The sequence below is a fragment of the Fulvia fulva genome, chromosome 3 (genome assembly GCF_020509005.1).
Source record: "Fulvia fulva chromosome 3, complete sequence".
Lineage (NCBI taxonomy): Eukaryota > Fungi > Ascomycota > Dothideomycetes > Mycosphaerellales > Mycosphaerellaceae > Fulvia > Fulvia fulva.
In genome coordinates this window covers 1,291,941-1,309,612 of record NC_063014.1, presented here as the reverse complement: position 1 = coordinate 1,309,612, position 17,672 = coordinate 1,291,941, and the positions used below count along the sequence as shown (strand labels likewise).

General features: G+C 53.5%; 7 protein-coding genes across 7 annotated transcripts; 2 read left to right on the top strand and 5 right to left on the bottom strand.

Annotated features, from left to right (window-relative positions):
- Window positions 1–663: 663 nt before the first annotated feature.
- CLAFUR5_08023 (uncharacterized protein) lies at window positions 664–3,414 on the bottom strand (the record flags this gene model as incomplete). The annotated part of the gene is made up of 5 exons (XM_047907171.1): window positions 664–1,457; window positions 1,600–1,684; window positions 1,765–2,512; window positions 2,716–2,830; window positions 2,883–3,414. The coding sequence occupies 5 exons, from the start codon at window positions 3,412–3,414 to the stop codon at window positions 664–666; spliced, it is 2,274 nt and encodes a 757-aa protein (XP_047759145.1).
- A 679-nt stretch (window positions 3,415–4,093) lies between these two features.
- CLAFUR5_08022 (Golgi apparatus membrane protein tvp38) lies at window positions 4,094–5,284 on the bottom strand (the record flags this gene model as incomplete). The annotated part of the gene is made up of 1 exon (XM_047907170.1): window positions 4,094–5,284. The coding sequence occupies one exon, from the start codon at window positions 5,282–5,284 to the stop codon at window positions 4,094–4,096; it is 1,191 nt and encodes a 396-aa protein (XP_047759989.1).
- A 531-nt stretch (window positions 5,285–5,815) lies between these two features.
- Window positions 5,816–7,213, top strand: CLAFUR5_08021 (Trans-aconitate decarboxylase 1; the record flags this gene model as incomplete). Its single annotated transcript, XM_047907169.1, has 1 exon — window positions 5,816–7,213. The coding sequence occupies one exon, from the start codon at window positions 5,816–5,818 to the stop codon at window positions 7,211–7,213; it is 1,398 nt and encodes a 465-aa protein (XP_047759143.1).
- A 23-nt stretch (window positions 7,214–7,236) lies between these two features.
- On the bottom strand, window positions 7,237–7,635 carry CLAFUR5_08020 (Hexokinase-1; the record flags this gene model as incomplete). The annotated part of the gene is made up of 1 exon (XM_047907168.1): window positions 7,237–7,635. The coding sequence occupies one exon, from the start codon at window positions 7,633–7,635 to the stop codon at window positions 7,237–7,239; it is 399 nt and encodes a 132-aa protein (XP_047759142.1).
- A 2,600-nt stretch (window positions 7,636–10,235) lies between these two features.
- Window positions 10,236–11,660, top strand: CLAFUR5_08019 (PGA52-like protein; the record flags this gene model as incomplete). Its single annotated transcript, XM_047907167.1, has 1 exon — window positions 10,236–11,660. One exon carries the CDS (start codon window positions 10,236–10,238, stop codon window positions 11,658–11,660), a length of 1,425 nt encoding a protein of 474 aa, XP_047759673.1.
- Window positions 11,661–13,394: 1,734 nt separating this feature from the next.
- On the bottom strand, window positions 13,395–15,341 carry CLAFUR5_08018 (Vegetative incompatibility protein HET-E-1; the record flags this gene model as incomplete). The annotated part of the gene is made up of 1 exon (XM_047907166.1): window positions 13,395–15,341. One exon carries the CDS (start codon window positions 15,339–15,341, stop codon window positions 13,395–13,397), a length of 1,947 nt encoding a protein of 648 aa, XP_047759674.1.
- Window positions 15,342–15,757: 416 nt separating this feature from the next.
- On the bottom strand, window positions 15,758–17,299 carry CLAFUR5_08017 (Ubiquinone biosynthesis monooxygenase COQ6, mitochondrial; the record flags this gene model as incomplete). The annotated part of the gene is made up of 1 exon (XM_047907165.1): window positions 15,758–17,299. One exon carries the CDS (start codon window positions 17,297–17,299, stop codon window positions 15,758–15,760), a length of 1,542 nt encoding a protein of 513 aa, XP_047759678.1.
- Between the last annotated feature and the right edge of the window lie 373 nt (window positions 17,300–17,672).

The following is a 17,672-nucleotide window of genomic DNA, read 5'->3' as shown; positions in this document are numbered from 1 at the left end:
CCTCCTCCGCTTTGTCATGCACATACCACACTCCACTGCACAACTTCGTACCTCTTCGGGTCACTGCTTTGGGGCAGTGAGTGTCATGTGAGAGGAGCGCGAGAGGAGTGAGCGAGCGAGCTAGAATTTTCTAATACATCTTCGCTGCATAGACAAAGACGATGGTGGGAAGAAGGCGAAGGACGAGAAGCGGTCAGACGAGATTGAGGAGACTCTCAATAAGGCTGATGCGATGGATGAATTGAATAGGCAAGGTGGTCCGATGGCTGTGATGACGGAAGCATAATGTGTGCATGCAGCCCAGAGGACGATTTCTTTGGATTGACAGTATACCCTGATCTGAGTATTGTTTTGCGAGCGAAGCGGGTTTGGAGTTGGGGCTCGGGGTGGATCTTGTTTGAGCTTTGAGGCTCAAGTGTGTCTACTACGACTTTTCTTTTGTGTGTAGTACGTGTATCATAGCAAGGCCAAAAGTTCAGAACAAGACTCTTTCTCATCTCCTCTGTGTCGACCGAATAAGCTGAGCGCTCAAGATGGCAGTGGTTCATGTGCGGCAATTCGCCGATGTTATATGTACTCGTGTGTATCGCTTCTCTGCCGCATGTGAAGAACCGGTAGCGACCGCATCCTGTTCCTTCTCCATCGCGAAAACCTGGAGCTATGCTACACAGCCTCCCACGCCAGACCACTGCTCAAAGATATCTCAGAAGCAGTCTTGCCCTGTTGACGTCTGCGAGTGAGAAGTCGCTGCAGCATTTCAGACTGTGTCTCGGCGGGCAAGTCCGCAAATTTGCCGACAAACAACTTCTCGCAGTAGTGGGCCACTTGGAGCTGATATTCCTGCATGGAGGCAGGCTCACCGCCATGACTGGCTATCCATTCGTCTAACGTCGGTATTGTATGAAGGATCTGCTCTATCATTCCCACGCCGACGCGGAAACAGGGCTCAGTGGACTCGGGATCTTGCCATGAAGTGCTTGAGATCCCGTATGCGCTGATATCAGGCGGTGGTATGTGCGTGTCTCCATATCGGCGGGCTGGCTGCAATTCATCTGGTACATGTTGGCTGCAAAGTCGCATTTTCTGGTGCAGAAAGCGGGTTCCAGCTCCTGGTTTTGAAAGCACTGTCGGAAGTTCAGACGCAGCCCGACGCAAGCAATCTGTACCTCTTTCAACGCCACGCATCTCCGCAATACCGGCGTCCCAAAGAGTGTGATAGACCAGCTCCAAGACATGGAAGTGTCTATTGTTGAGGCCACGAATCTCCTTCGTCATTTGAGGTGTGCTGAGGATGAGTGGGCAGACTCTGCCGAGAAGCTCCTTACAGAAGTCTGCGAGTCCGATCAGATCAGTTCTTAGCTTAGTCTCCTGCTCCAGGAAGATCTCAGTCAGGGTTGAGACTAGTTGAGAAGGCGAGAGTCTCTTGGTGTCCTTCCATTGTCTCGCGATGTCCTGGTCTTATCACAAATTAGCATTCAAGCGTCTGAAGCGGAAGACAACAAGCGTCGCTACCGCTACGTCGCCAAAATAATCAGAGGGTAACCGCCAGTAGTAACACTCTTGAAAGTTTTAGTCGACATACAGGGGCGAATGACATACCTCTGATACCTTGTGTTGCTGCGTACGTTCTCAGGAAGGTATAGTATGCCTCAAGTGCATCTGTCACTCCGCCCTTGGAGTTCCCCTCCAACAAGTCACAACGTCAGTAGCATGTCGCATAATACGGCCATATTTAGGCGCGGGCGGCTTGGAGCCACGAGTGACCCGAGTCAGCGTCAAGCCCAAAGCCATGCTGAAGTGCTTCGCCAGCGTGAGGATCTTGTCGTCGCTATGGCGAAGGAAACAGCTTTGCTGGTTCTGTGCATTGATGAACGCCTCCATGTCTTCCCAGACGACTTCGAGGTGCCCAGATATTCGAGCTGCTGTGTAGAGATGTGAGACTGCAAGGATGGTGTTGCCATAGTTGCTATGGTGGCTGCCATACGTCTGCCAGGCCAGCAGTGTGATATAACTACACCACATGGCCAGCAGTGGCAGAGCTCGGATCACAGTATCTGGCAGGATCGTTGTGTGTGGGCGTGCAAGCGTCCAAACCCACTCCCATGTAGCGGAGCCCTCCTTGTCTTCACATTTCGTGAGCATCGTACGTGCCTCGCGCGATCCGCTTGTGTCATGCTGAGAATGGAACACTTTGGAGTAGGCCGCTGCTGAGGCGAGGAAGGCATCGCTGCGTTCGAACGAGGCACGGACATCGGCCAGGATTTCTTCGGCTTCTTGGATCCCGCGTTCTAGATTACCATTCAGCGCATCGTGAATGCCCACGTACATCTGTAAGCAAGATACTGCAGCCGTGTCGATCGCACAGCCTGTAGCAGTGGATAGTATGTATCTGGTAGCCTTGTCCAGACACGGTCCTAGTTGAGTCCAGGCGTCAAGGGGCTTCTTGAAGCTGGTTAGCATCCCATGGAAGTCCTTCGCCATGGTGTAGAGATGGCAAAAGAAGGGGTGAGGGCTATATGAATGTCAGAACATGAGTGATTATCCGGTGCGAACCATATGAAGCTGTGCAGTGGTGACGAGGCCAGCAACGTCTTCCTCTCAGCGAAACCTCAGAAGGCTCTGCCACAGAGCGGGAGGTCAGCTTCTTACCGCGGTATGGCCACCTCGAGACGTTGCTAGCCCTGCTGCGGTCTTATGTCCTCTGAGAAGACTCACCTAGATTTTGTCTCCGGCGATCGGTCCTTGAAATATGGGTGTTCGGGAGTCCTGAAAGACTGCATCAGCATGGCGAAGCCACCGAGTCCCGTCCAAGTATCTATACATAGCAGCTCTGTAACGGTGTCAGACAGTGAGCGAACGTTAATTGCATCACCTATACTTACCCTTGGCACTTATCGCGGTTGCCGTCGAGTCAGGACCGGAGACGGGTCTGTGTGAGTCGTTCGGCTCACGTGCTGATTCGAGAATGTGCTGGTTCCGGTCCGCATTGAGCTCCTCCAAATACCAATCAGCCCCGATCAGATCAATGATAGCGCTGTACGAGTCAAGATCTGGGTACTCTTTCCTCAGGTCGCCGTCGAGTGCTCCGGCGACATGCATAGCGTTGTCAGTCGTCACGGTGGCCGCCAGGAGCGTAATATGACCCAAAGAGTATCGTCGCCAAGTGGAGCGGACCTCGCGTCGGAGGCTTTGGAGATCATGCAGCACCGACCAGACCGCGAACAGCTTCTCGTCCAAGGGGGCTTGAAATTCGTACTCTGCAGACGCTTCGGCAACAGGTGGAGACTTCTTGTCGGGTGAGCTCGTCTTCGATGGCGTTGCCGCTGGTAGGTCGTCGTCCTCCGTGGTATCGTCGAGGCCAAGATGGCAGTATAGATTGTTGAGATCATTGACGTCGGTGGCAAGGTCGGGCATTTTCTTCTTTCGCTTTGGTCGTCGCGCCTTGTGCTCCTTCTTCAAGATGTCAAAAACTTGCTCGAGTATTCCGATGAAGTATGTGTGCTGCTCGTTGGACGTGACATGTCTACGGTTGCATTCGCACTGCTGGGCAGCAAGAGTGCCTCACGTACCAAAGCGACTCATCCGTCATGATCGAAAGCTCAATGCTCGGGACGCATGTTTTCGCAGACTGATCGCATTGCTGGACCGCAAGAGTGCTTCACTGACCAGAGCGGAGCCTGATCATACTTCAAGGCTCATCAGACGCCGAAGCCACCGATATGTCTCGTGTATGCTGGGCGACTGAGTCAACGGTTGTCATGAGCAGAGTGAAGGCAGTAAGATAGGAAAGTCGCCAGAGAGTGGTCGTGAGGATCCCGGAACAAGGAGCCATATCCTGTATCTGTACGCATTATCACACTGCGCAGGTAACGTGTATGCAGGCCCCCGATACGGAATATGACCAGGAGTGTGTAATGTTGTTGTTGAAGATATGGTTGGCAAGAGTGAAAGATGAAGTCCAGCTTTCTGCGCGTCGCTCGTGCACGGTTCGCGTCATGCTCGTGTCGCACGGATACAAATATGTCCATGGAAAGGAACACGACATGAATGAACCAATTGATACAAGCTTCGCAGATATGACACATAATCTAATCTATCGCTGGCCTGTCTTGCCAGAACCATCATCGTCGTCATCTCCATCACCCACATCAAACACATCCCGCTCATGAGCATCTTCATCATCAGTGAACTCATCCCTGTATCCACTCTCCAGATCTGCTTCATCTGCATATGTCGGATGTAACGAGATATCGCTCCTGCTGCTCCGCAGAACATTCCTAGCCTCCCGTTCGTCCGGGTCATCGTTGTAGTCTGGGCTGTTCTGGCTCTCCCGTCGACCACCAGAAGTTGCTGCTGCGGCCTCCTCTGCCTCGAGCTGCTTCGCTCGTGCTTTCGTCCGTGTGTAGATGACATAGCCTGTGCCCACACCCAGCGCCATACCGATGATGATGCTGAGGTAGCTGATGATCCTGGCTCCTGTGTCCATCTTGTCACCTCCCTCAGCCAGAGCACCAATCCTGCTGCCTACGAAGATGTGCAGCAACAACTTCGGCGAAGCAATCGCCGTCGCTAGCATGAAATTCTGCCACGTCACCGTTGGAATCGTGCTGATAGCTCCGTTCGCAAAGGAGTATGGCAACGGACACAGCCGGATCATGATCAAGAGCTTCAATCCATCATGTTTCAACACCAGCGACAGCGCCGCAAACTCTTTGTTCTTCTCCGTCATTCTGCTCACAAAGTTCTTCAACACGGATCTCGATGCGATGAACGAAGCTGTAGATCCCACTACCGTCGCTGTCGCCATGATGAACCATCCCTTCATGCCGAACACGAAGCCTGCGATCGTAACGCATGTCGAGTATCCTATCATGGGCGGAAACGAGACGAAGAAGGTCATGAGCCAGAGAGTCAGCCAGCCTCCGGGCATGTTCCTCCATTTCTCGGCGATAGGTGCCATTAACGCGAAGATCTTGGTGCCGTATACGAGGAACAGGATGAGCAACACGTTTGTTATAATCCCGGCGATGACCAGTCCTGCCTTTTGTAAGGGCGATAACCGCGCCCATTGCCGCGTGGCTCTGCCATTCCATTTCTCAGCTGTCTGCATCCATTTTGCCTGTGTGCTTTGCGGTCGGGACAGTGTTTGTGAGGCATCCATGGAACGGCGAGTCCATATTGGAGAGCTATATCTTCGGGATTCGCTAGTGGGGAGGGTATGATCGTTGTCGTCGAATTGGTCGGCGAGCGCTCGCGCTGTTGATGTCCACTCGGCGCGAGCCATGGTGGATGAGGGTAATGAGTGGGCGATTGAGATGCGGCCAGGCTGGCATGCGAATGAGAACTACCAAATCACAACAAACTAGGCAGCCATATTCCGATGGTGGGTTGATGAATCGACCTGCGTGCTGCGGCGAGCGACAGGAAGCGCTGGATGACATCGTGTTCGAAAACGAGATCGACGTCACTGACTGGGCTGCCACGTGGGTCGAGAGTCTTGGTCTTTCTCGATGTCCGAACCTCCTTTCTACATCAACATTCACTATGCGGAGTACAGATGTCGTCGATATGCTCGAAGCACCCTCATGCAGATTCTGTATTGTCCCCGGCCTTGTACAACGCCTCACCGCGATGCAATAGGCAATGCGGCTGCTTTTCCCCCGGTGCCTGACGATCGCCATGCGATACCGGCATTTTCGTGTACTCCCCTCTCACTGAGGTAAGACGATATGGTACAGGCTCTGGATCTCATAACTCTCGTCTTATTTATTCTGATTCATATACTTGATCCTGCTCGTAATCACCAGCAAGCAAGATGCCAGTCAGCGCCATCGACTCCCTCCTCTTCAAGAATCTCTTCGGCACAGAAGATGTCCGCAAGATCTTCGACGACAAGAAATACATCGACTACTGCGTACTCGTAGAGAAGAATTTGGCTGACGCGCAAGCATTTTACGAACTGATTCCACATGATGCTGCCAAAGAGATCCTCTTCCAATGTGGCAAAAACCTGGACTACGACAAGCTATCACAAGAGACAGAAGTCGTAGGCTACCCGATCCTACCTCTCGTCACCCAGCTCGCAAAAGAATGCGGCGAGGAAGCTGGCAAATACGTTCACTGGGGCGCAACGACGCAAGATATCCAGGATACTGCAACCATGATGCAGATGCGGGATGCCCTCATCCTCGTGGAAGCACGACTCAAAGCAATTATCAAGTCCCTCAGCTCTCTCGCCGAGACGTACAAAGACGCCCCAATGGCCGGCCGCACGCATCTTCAACACGCATTACCAGTGACATTCGGCTACAAGTGCGCAGTCTACCTCTCCTCTTTCCAGCGCCACCTCGAACGCCTGGAGCAGCTCCGCCCCCGATGTCTTTTGGTGCAATTCGGCGGCGCAGCAGGGACCCTCGCCTCCCTAGGTCCTGATACCGAACGCAGTCTCCAGGTCCGCGCCAGACTCGCACGTCAGCTAGGCCTCGAAGATCCTCCAATAACCTGGCACACAGCCCGTGACGGAATCGCAGAGATGATAAATTTCCTTGCCCTCATCGGTGGAACTCTAGGGAAAGTCGCCACGGACCTGATCATAATGTCCTCGAACGAATTCAGCGAAGTCAGCGAACCCTTCATTCTCCATCGCGGTGCATCTTCCACAATGCCGCAGAAGCGAAACCCAATCAGCAGTGAAGTCATCCTCGCTGCCTCGAAGATGCTTCGCGCGAATGCTGGGTTGTGCTTGGACGCCATGCTCACGGACTTCGAGCGAGCTAGTGGACCATGGCAACTCGAATGGGCAGCAGTACCAGAGTCCTGTGTCCTGGTTGTGGGAGCGCTGAGCCAGGCGGAGTTCGCGCTGTCCGGGCTTGTAGTGAATGTCGATGCTACGAGGAAGAATCTGGATAGTACGAAAGGCTTGATTGTAGCGGAAGCGGTGATGATGGAAGTGGCGAGGACGATTGGACGGCAGAGAGCGCATGAGGTGGGTTATGAGGCTTGTAGGGAGACGATCGAGAGTTCTGATCGAGAGCGTACGCTATTGGCTACATTACTGGAGAAAGTTGAGGTAACAGAGGCAGTAGACCGGGAAAGATTGGAGGAGCTGTGCCAGACGAAGAATTATCTGGGTGCTGCCGGGGCGATGGTTGACGCAGTTCTGGCACTGAATAACACAGGATTAGAGGCCGCTCGTTTGGGTATCTTCACCTAGCGCAATAAGTCTTTCCCCCAACCTCACTGCCCTATCCTCTGATCCAACATCCTCAAACTATCCCTCCTCGTCGCGCGATTGACCGTCATAGCAGCAATAACAGCCGCACCAATCCCACTCCCATCCTCTGCACTCGTCATAGTGATCGGATCCTCGTTCCTATCCTTCGACCAGCCAATCACCTCACCCAAAGCGTCTGCCCATCGCTTCTTGAATTTTGGGTGCTTATTCGCCACGCTGCCATCCGCTGCCACATAGCCACCTTTGATGCCCTTCATTCTGCAGATCGCCGCAATACCGCATGTGCAGAGTCTCGCGCCTCGGATGGCGATGGCTTCTGCGAGGCGTTTTGATACTGTCATTTCGGTGTCTGTAGCGTCGATGTGTAGGAGCTCTTTGTACTGCTGCTTCGATGTTGACATGTTCGTTGAGTTGTCATCTTCGAGCAAGGAGAGGAAGCCTGTATCGAGGACATAGACAGCCTCCGTACAGAGCTTGAAAGACAACAGAAGTCAAGTGTACTGATCGGGCCGAGAGAATATCGCAGCATTGCAATCGATTGTGCTCGTGCCTTCTTCCCTCGAGCAGGAGCTTGGGGCAGGCTTTCTGGTAACAGATGATGGCATCCTGACACGGAAGGATTCTTCAGAACAAGCGAGACCGCAATGGTGCCGTAGCCCTCCTGCTCGAACAAGCTTTCCGGCTGGATTTGAAGACACATCGTCGCAAGAGCGATGCAAGTAAGCATGCAATGGTTCCAGCAGGAGGAGCGTGTCAATCCTCGATGAAGGCCGGAGATGGCCATGCCTCTGCGGCTGCCAGAGGGCAGGGAATTCCGGAAACCACCTAATGAAGCGGTCCATGGTCTTGTGGTACAGATGCTGGAGCTTTCACCAGTGTGTATGGAGCATGAGCTGGAGTGAAAGGGGATGAGGAGCATTGATGTGCTGAGGCAAGAAACTGCTGAATAAGCAAAGCGGTAGCTGCCGACGTTGGAGCGAGCACCAGAATTCTTTTTCTTCCGCTGAGGCTTTCTCGACATGCATCCAAAATCACCACCTTCGGCGCATGCATTACCTGCATTCTGTCACGCCGGAGTGCAGCCTACAACCTGCAGCCGACATGTAGCCACGATGGCGCTGATGAACAAACGACGTGGCAGCCAGCGAACCGCATCTCGAAGGATTATCTGCAAAATGGTGAGCACATGACCTCGCCCCCAACAGCACTGCACCACCATCGCATGATGATTTCCATTACATTTACTTTTTTCTGGTACCTCTTATGTCAGAAGCCTTCGGGCTTCGATGATCTATATGGACTTCTGAACCAATCTCAACCTCTACGAGTCTCGTCTACGTACTCTGGAAGGCGCACTGCTGACTATGGCGAAGTGATAGGTTCCTCTTCGGACAACGCATGCAGGTGTAAACTGTCATTGGGATTGGAGCACTGCATCGCGAGCTACGACTGTTCTCGAACGGCGGCCTGACAGCAGTCTTGCTTGCGTTAGAGGTGGAGGTGCGGTAGGTTGATTCGCCTGTCCACGCTGCGCGGCACTGCATTTTCTCGGCATACTAGACACTGCAGGACCACGCAGTGCTTGTATTGCATGCACCTGGCTCTACACGGACAGGAACCTACATATTTCATCAATCAAATTCTTATCACGGATGACATACTTTCTCTCTCAATTGACATCTCACGTGAGCCGCAATACCTCAAAAGGTCTGCGAATGAGGATCGACGTTGGCCGGCGCGGATCTTAGCACGTCGCCTCGAGCTTCATGTCGCGGCTCTCGGCACATGCTCCGCACACGGCAACGGCGCATATGTGTCGACTTGCTCCTCATCATCTCCATGAACGCGCGGCGTGTGTCTGTGAAATTGATATACGCGCAGTCGTAGACAGGCAGTACGTGTACTGCGGTAGCTTGGCATCGGTGAGAAGGATGTCGGCCGACCACCTAAGCCGAACACAAGAAGGACAATGTCGATGTTGTACAGCGCCGAGCGTCAACAAGCACAATTGTTTGGGTGATCCAAAACAGAGGAAGCGTTCGGAAGGGCGCCGCGGTGCCGATACGGTACACGATCTGATTCGGAGCGGGGAGTCTGTGCCTTTGTTTAGCAACCACTGCAGCAGCACGACACGACGTCGGAAGGGGATGTCGACGTCGATGATGGTGGTGTTTACAACGACGATCCGCCTGCGCTGGCTCGACACACGTGAGATGTTCGGGAGACTGCGCGCCTCCACATCGATGGCGGTCGAGGCCCATTTGATGGACAGCCTGCTGGACAGTCTGTGCTTGTGTCTCGCTGCAAGCCTCGCATTCCAGTCGATGTCACCGCCAAACACATTCATGCTCGCAGGCAGCGTGACCACACCAGCAGGAGCATTTCTCGCGGCTTGCGCAGTCACATGGAGACCGCGACGGTGGCAATTGAGAACAGGAAGCGCCCACAGATCTCTCTCTTCTCTTCCTCGCATCCACCCGACACTCGTCTGCCCCCGAGAGCCACGACAACCAACGATCGCCGAAAACAATTTCGGGTGCTGCCAGGGTTCCTGCGTTAGCGGACCACATCGCGTACCTGATTCGCGCGACCACGACGCTTCCGACTGGGGGGCTGCAAATTAGAGCAGAAGCGAGCCGCCTCCCGATCACGTTTCACCAAACCAACTCTCCCTCCGCTCGCACTGAAGTGTTCGGCGTCCCTTCTTGTCGCAAGGCTCCTTGCATTCCTTTGATTCCTTCACCATTGCATTCGCATCCTCACCCCAAGTCGGTCATTACCACCGCGCCACACCAGTCACTCGTTCACCATCTCCGGTGCTGGCATCACGGTAGCAACAACTCAACATACACCAACAAGAGCCATACGCAATAAGAAGACCGACTTCACGAGAACTTGGACCACCCACCCGCGAGATACCCGCCCACGACCCCTTCTTGGACACTTCACGACCAGCAACCCTCTGGAAGGATCTCGATAACGCGAACGAGCCAACGACACGATGAAGTACTTGTACACGGCAGCAACGCTGCTTGCAGCCACCGTTTCCGCCGACTTGTGCGCTCACGGTAGCACTGATGTCGATGGCAACTGGTACTGCCAGGAGGTCAAGGCTATCACCTACACCGGTGTTGGTGGCGAAGGCTCCTACAACAAGGTCACAAGCATGGCCAATGGAGCATGCGGCAGCACCCCACACGCATATAACGGCACCCTGTCGCCGTTTGACGAGGAAGTCTCTCTGCACTTCCGTGGACCACTCGAGCTCAAGCAGTTCGCCTTCTACGCACCTGCCGCCGCCGCTCCCTCCTACAGCAAAGAGAAGAGGACTGTTGGCCGCCGCAGCGCCATTGAAAGACGTCACGGCCACGCTCACGGCCATGCGCACGCTCACCTGCACCACGCCCGTGATGAGGAGAAGCGCACCCCCGCGCTCGGCGAGATGGTCACTGCAGTCATCAACGGCGTGACCCAGACATGGAAGAACACCTACGATGGCGGCGCTGCCGCTCCCAAGGAAGGCTCACCGGCGGCATCTCCCCCAAGCTACGGTGGTGCATCTGCTGGCTCTGCCGCAGCGCCTCATAGCTATGGCGGCGCCTCATCCTCCTCGACATCGAAAAAGCCAACCACTTCTTCGTCCGGCAACGACGATGACGATTCAAGCAGCAGCGGCGGCACTGGCTGGACTCGCCAGGGCTACTACAACGCCGAGGCCGGCACTTCTGATGGCATTGTCTTCCTCAACCACGAGGGTGGTTCCGGCTCCGGTGTCTTCGACTACAGCTTCGGCAACTCGCTCTCCTACTCCAGCGCCGACGGCAAGTCGGGTGCTTCTGCCCCAACCACTCTTGCGAACTGCCAACTGGCCTCCGACACCGAAGTCGTGATCATGACTGACGACAAGTGCAATGCCGAGGACGGCAGCTGTGGCTTCTACCGTGACGGCACTGTCGCCTACCACGGCTTCGACGGCCCAAGCAAGGCTTTCTTCTTCGAGTTCAGCATGCCCGACGACGGCACCACCGCCGCCAACAAGTACGACCCGACCAACATGCCCGCCATCTGGCTCCTCAACGCTCAGATCCCACGTACTCTCCAGTACGGTAACGCCGAGTGCTCATGCTGGACCACCGGCTGCGGTGAATTCGACATTTTCGAGGTCCTCGCACCAGGTGACAAGCGCTGCAAGTCGACCCTCCACGGTAACATCGCCGGTGGCGACAGCGACTACTTCGCTCGCCCAACCAGCGGCACCATCAAGGCTGCCCTCCTCCTCTACAAGGACAACATCCACATCAAGATTCTGGATGACAGCACTGACTTTGGCAAGACGATGGGCGACAGCTTCATCAACGAGATTTGCCAGGATACCCTTGCGGACAGCTTGGAGGGCCTTGTCTCCCTTTTCAAGCTCGGCTCATAAACGCTCTACAAGATATAGCTGGTTTTTGCGCGCGAGTGTAGGATTGTGAAGCAGCATTGGAGTTTTGACGGCGTTGAATACCACACTAGGCCATGGCCTTGGCCTGAAATTTGCTGCGAGCTCATCAGGATCGCACATCGTTTTAATCAGGCTATCTTTTCAGGCTTTGCGCAGCTTTGGAATGGGGAAATGTCTGTGTTTTGCCACTTGGCACTACTTGAAGCAAGCTTGAGGAAATTAGGAGAGTGCCCACAAAATGCCCTGAATGTACATATACCATGACAAGACCCGTGCGCCATTCTTGAGGGTCGTCTCGTCTACGATGCTAGTATAACTTTGACGGGTCTTGTCCCCCTTGGTGGCGGTGCGAGGATGATGAGTACACAGATAGTTGGGTCAGGTGGTAGAGATTGTTGTTGTTCAATGCGAGAGGTTTTTATGTGCAATTCCCAACTGTCCTCAAGAGTGTGTGCACAGGTATACTGACTCTTGAGGAACGTTGCAGGCACTTCAGACCAGATCGGTGGATGCCGCCGTAGCAGGTAATGCACCACGCCGCTTCTCCCTCGCATGCACTATTCAACCCTCGCGGCAATCCGCGAGCAGTCCTCACAGAGTCGTCCTGACAAGCTTTGCACTGTGACAGCCTCGCGAGCTTTGCAGATATAAGCAATCGTGATACGAGGATGATCGCTTGGCCGTGTGCTTACTATAATGTCAGATCAGCGGAGCTGGGGGGCCCGACTGGAAGAGCGGAGGTCGTCGCTCGAAGGATGCAAAAGATCTTGTTGGATAGTGGTAGTGTCCGAGGCAAAAGCTGTTGCGTGGAATTCTTCGTTTCATGTGAAGTCCAACGGCTTTCCTTCACCTGAAGCGCTGACGAGGTAAGCATAAAAACAGCGTGCAAGGATGGCGCGAGATTATGGAGTAAGTCGAGTTCATGCACAGTCCTACGACGTAAAGGGAGCCGCATATGTTCGAGAGCCATATAGTGCTGTACTAGGAAATGGTGCGGTACGGTCCACGAAGCGCACGCCCTTAACACCCCACAGTGTCCAAGCCACCGCCCTTTATCTTGCGGCCGGCGACACGAGTCTACCATACAGTATGATATCAGTGCAAGTCGAGAGCCACGTAGAACCTTCTCTCTCGAAGTCCACCAGCAAGCAAAGCTCCACGGTGGTGGCAAAACATCACTACCCCCTTTCCAGCCAGCAGCCAGCCGGACTCGACCTCCCGACCTCCCACTAAACGACAAAAAGAAAACCCACCGCGGACTTGAACCGTCAACAGTAGGACAAGAAACGGACCTTGCTCATTGAAGAGCTTGAACAACCTAATTTCTCCAATTTGGTTTGCCAACCCAATGGAATACTTTATGTGATATCGCTTGATAGAGTGTTTGCGCAGAGCGTTTCCTGCGGGTTGTTCGGGTAGGATGGTCGGTCACAACTTTTTTATGTTGCTGCCGGAAGATGAGATCGACCAAACTGTTTGCTTGATTATGGAAGTAGAGAGTTTGGAGTTGAATATGGAGGTTGGATTTGGATGGTGCCGAGGTGGGGCCGGTGGCATGTGAAGCAGCTCAGGCGCAGCTTGGAGTTTCTTCTCAACGTACGAGGGATATCTGTGGTTCAAGGATCGGACCATGGATTGTATCAGAGGGTATAGTGATGCTCGGTGAGTCCTGTGACGACTACGGCATCTATGCTAGGCATGGAAGGTGCTGGAGCATCATCTCTCTGCCAAGTACTCGTCTCCAGCAATCGTTGTCCAGTCCTGTCTTCGAGACGCATACCGTGTGATGTGTCGAGGAGGTCGTAATTTGTGAAGGACCAATCGGCATCGTTGCTTGAAGGTCTCTGCTTCCTTTTCTTTAGCTTCCCTCGTGGTCATACTCTCGAGCAGCGACCATATCCTCTTTATCTCTGCATCGGATCTGTTAGCCTCGGTCAAGGCTGTCTTCAGCATATTTACGGTCATGTCCAGTGGCTGATCCAGCTCTGGCGAGACACTCTCAGGAGGCTCGGTGATCGGGGAAACATCACCGTGTTGCGAATGCGGCGTCAAGAGGAACGAGCTGTCGTCACCAGAGCTCAGATTACTGGCTGAAGAGTGATCAACCATATGTGAGGTGCCCTCGGAGGCAAGAGGAAGCTCCATTGGTACGATGGGTAATGATTGAGGTATCGTCAGCGTCAACACGGGCGTGGTCGAGTCAAGTCCGTCGAACAGTGAAGGTTCAATTTCACACACCCTGGTATCCTGGTCATCAAGCGACAAATGTTGCACTGCAGCAAAACCTTCCATGGAATCGCGGCATAGATCGCAACACCACACTGGTTCGTCAACACGCCGCGAGGCGCACCTTCGATGGTAGATCGGATTCTTGCAGTACACATTGTCGCACTTGATGATCTGGTCACTGTAGATGTTTCCATGACAATGGCCGCACTGCTGCTCCATAGGGTTCCGCCACAGAAGGCAGGACTGCCTCCAGCGCTCGAGATCTTGCGGCGTCAAAACAGGTCCCAAGGAACCAGGCTGGACAGTTACTTGGCAGAATTTCAGAGCTTGCACAACGTCTTTGCATCCTGTTGTCTGGGTCTTCGATCTGGGCACAGTCTGTGCTTCAGTGGTAGCACTCCATGCAATCTGTACTCGATGACGCTGGCCACCATGTGTGCGGCTGCGCGGTGTGAAATCAGAAGAGATTGACGGAGATAAACTCGACAAAGGCAGGGTCATATTCTCGAATGGCCAGCGGTGGTCTTGTGACATGGTAGCAGTCCTTTTTGCTATAAGCTTGCAGTCTTCTTCGCGCTTGTCGATCGCGGCCAGAAGTCTGTCCCAGGCATGCTCTCCCTCGCCGTAAATGGGAGACATGAATACATCCATGATGCCGAGGAGTGAATAAGCCTTATCTTCCAACCGGGTCGTGATTCTGCTTTGTATCCATGTCATCCTCTCTGCAATGCTGACATTCTTAGCATTTGCGTAGTTCCTGATGATGTGCAGCGGTATACGTGTAATGCGAGACAGAATCAAGTCCAGCCGCTGCCCGAAGCCATGACAGACAATCTCGCACATGATTTCGTCATACGGGCACTTGTGGCCAAGCACTTTCCAGTCTGTCGTGAGGAACACTACAACACCAGGAGTCAAGAGCTCCTGTAAGGTCCAGCCTCTATGGAACCATTCGCTACGCATCAGGTCCAGCATTGCGCCCTGGTAGTCGTTCGTGCTTCTGACATCCTTGAGGTACGCATAGCAGACCGCGGCATTTCTGTACCACTTGAACATGGAGTTAAGTGACTCCGATAGCTCTGCGCTATTCGTCTTGTCGATGCAGGCGGTATCTATCCATAACCAGTCGCATCTGAGTGCAAGACCGATGACCTTCCATGGCGGCGTTGACAGGACAGTGTAGTTCAAGGACGCAATGGTCTTGCAGAAGGCTTGCACCTTCTTGAAGCCCGCGGATGGTGGTATGTCGGACACTGCCTCGAAACTGAACTGCCTCTTGGAGGCTCCACGCGCCAGATCTGTACGTGGCCGGCGCTCGACATATTGGTAGGTCGTTTCGTCCTCACCCCACCTGTGGGAGGCAATGGTGTAAGGTGGAAGGTCATCTGACGCGAAGTCTGCAAATTGCAGAGTGTGGATGTTGAGCAGCCGCATTGAAGCCACTTCTACTGAGTGTTGTAGATGAAGGTTTGGAAGCGTAACGGAGAGGAACGTTGTCGATACTGCGCACTCATGCAAGAAGATGCGGCCTCCTGGGAGACTCAGCCTCAGTCACTTAGCCTCGAGGCGTTCTCGCTTCGCCCCACTATTCGGGTGCGAGGAATTGGCGTAGCACCAACAATACGCTCATACGCTTCTTGAAATCAGGCCTGGTCGACCGAAGGCTGTACACCCGGCTGCAGCCGACACCTCCCGAGCAGTGAGGAAGGCCGTCTGAAGCTGGCCCAAATCTTCATATCGATGGACGTTTGACTGGAGATATATGGTCTCTGGCACCGGGGACGAATGAAGCAACGTCTTAATTCTGTGCAGCGTGCAGGCACAGTAGCAGATCGCGATTATTGATGCCTTCATCCCGAAGCAGCACCCATCAAGGCCCCCTTCAATGGTCCCAGACTATTCACAATATCCAGACCCAAACTCCTGCCCCACACAACAGGCCCCGAGCTGGCAGAATACAGCTTCTGCAACTTATCCACCACACCCAACATAGCATTATTCGCCGCCCATCGCTCCGCATTGTAATCATCCAAACACCAATTCGTACCAATGTCCATACCATGCTCAACACCTCTGGCAATACGATATGCCAGTGACTCCGCATCAGCAAGACCAAGGTTGAGGCCTTGGCCGGCAAGTGGATGAACAGTGTGAGCAGCATCGCCAACGAGGGCGACACGATGGCCGATGTATGTATCTGCGTGTCGCATGCGGAGTGGGAAGGAGGCCATTGTGTTCTCTTGGATGCCGATGACGCGTGGGAGGGATGCTGGGAGACCGGTCTCTTTGGGGGTTGTGTTTGGCTCCCGCCATGCGAGCTCTTCAGCCGGGTCGACGTTGGGGTTGTCAATGAGGTACTTCAGGTCGACCATCATCAGGCGGAAGGCGGCGTTGACCAACACTGTGAAGACGGAGGGAGGGAGTTGCTTCAGCTTGGTGGCGAGTGGTGCTGTGATTGACCATACCAGACTTGCTTTGTTGTCGGGGAGTGGTAGGAGGGCGATTGGTCCAGTGGGTAGAAAGCGTTGGTATGCTGTGCGTAGTTCGTGTTCGTCGAAGCTCCTGTCAAGCTGTAGTGTGGCAACCACACCATGTTGGCCATAGTCCCAGCCGTGACTTGGGATGTTCGCAAAGGATCGCACGGGGCTATTCGCACCATCTGCACCCACGAGAAGTCTGGCAGCAATGTTTCGTCCTCCAGGTAAGCTGACAATCGGCCACTGCGACAAATTCATGGAGCTTTCATCTTCGGGCTCTGGACCAAGCTGTATTGACTCCAGCCTTGTCTTGTCCATGATCTCTAACTCCTTCGCGTCTGCTCGTAATCCGCTCAACAGCGCAGAAGTCAAGTTCGAATTCTCGCACATGGTCGCCACAGTCTTGAAGTCGCCCATCTCATACTTCCTCCTGCTCTCTGCCATTCTGCTGCCGGGTATAGCTTGTGCTATGCTGTCAAGTATGCTTGTCCCAGCTTTGTCCAACGGATCGAAATGTATCCTGCTTCCACTCACACCGTCCCACACATCCATGCTGTGATATGGCTGTATCCGAGAGTGATTGACATGATCCCAAGCTCCATTCTGCTGCATGAAGCGCACTGACGAAGGTGTAAGGGATGAGCATCGATTCGAGTAGTTGAGAGGATCGTTTGGAGGATGTGTGGACGTGATATCTTGACCATCAATCAGGGCAATCTTCAAGTCCTTCGTTGAGGCATTGGAGCGTAGAGCCGAGACCAGAGATAGTCCAGCAGGGCCACCTCCAATGCAGACCAGATCGTAGAGTTCCGGGTTCTTGGCTGAGGAAGCTGCTGCTGAGAAGACGGTCCTTCGTAGACTTGGTGGTAAGGCCAGAACCTTGGCCATCGACCTTCTGCTGAGTCCGGATGCCATGATGGCTGCCACGGAGATGTTGTAATGGATTACCTGCAGTAATGTTTCCTGTGGTAGGAGACGGATCCGAGATCAGATCTTGTGCCGAGCCGTGCACGTTGTGCATCATGGCAAAACTACACGGATTTATATCGTCGAAGTTGCCCGTTTTCCCTAGGTTGTCGCGTCGCTATCGGACTTAATTAAATATATATATATATATATCTACTACAAGATCCCTAACCCGCTTAGTAAGCGCAAGGAGCTGACAAACTTGATCTAAAAATAATATAAGATAATCTACTAAAAGCTAAAGTAAAGATATAACTATATTATTTAGATATTTAGCTAAATACTAGACCAAGTAAGAATTTATTAAAAAATTTATTTTCTT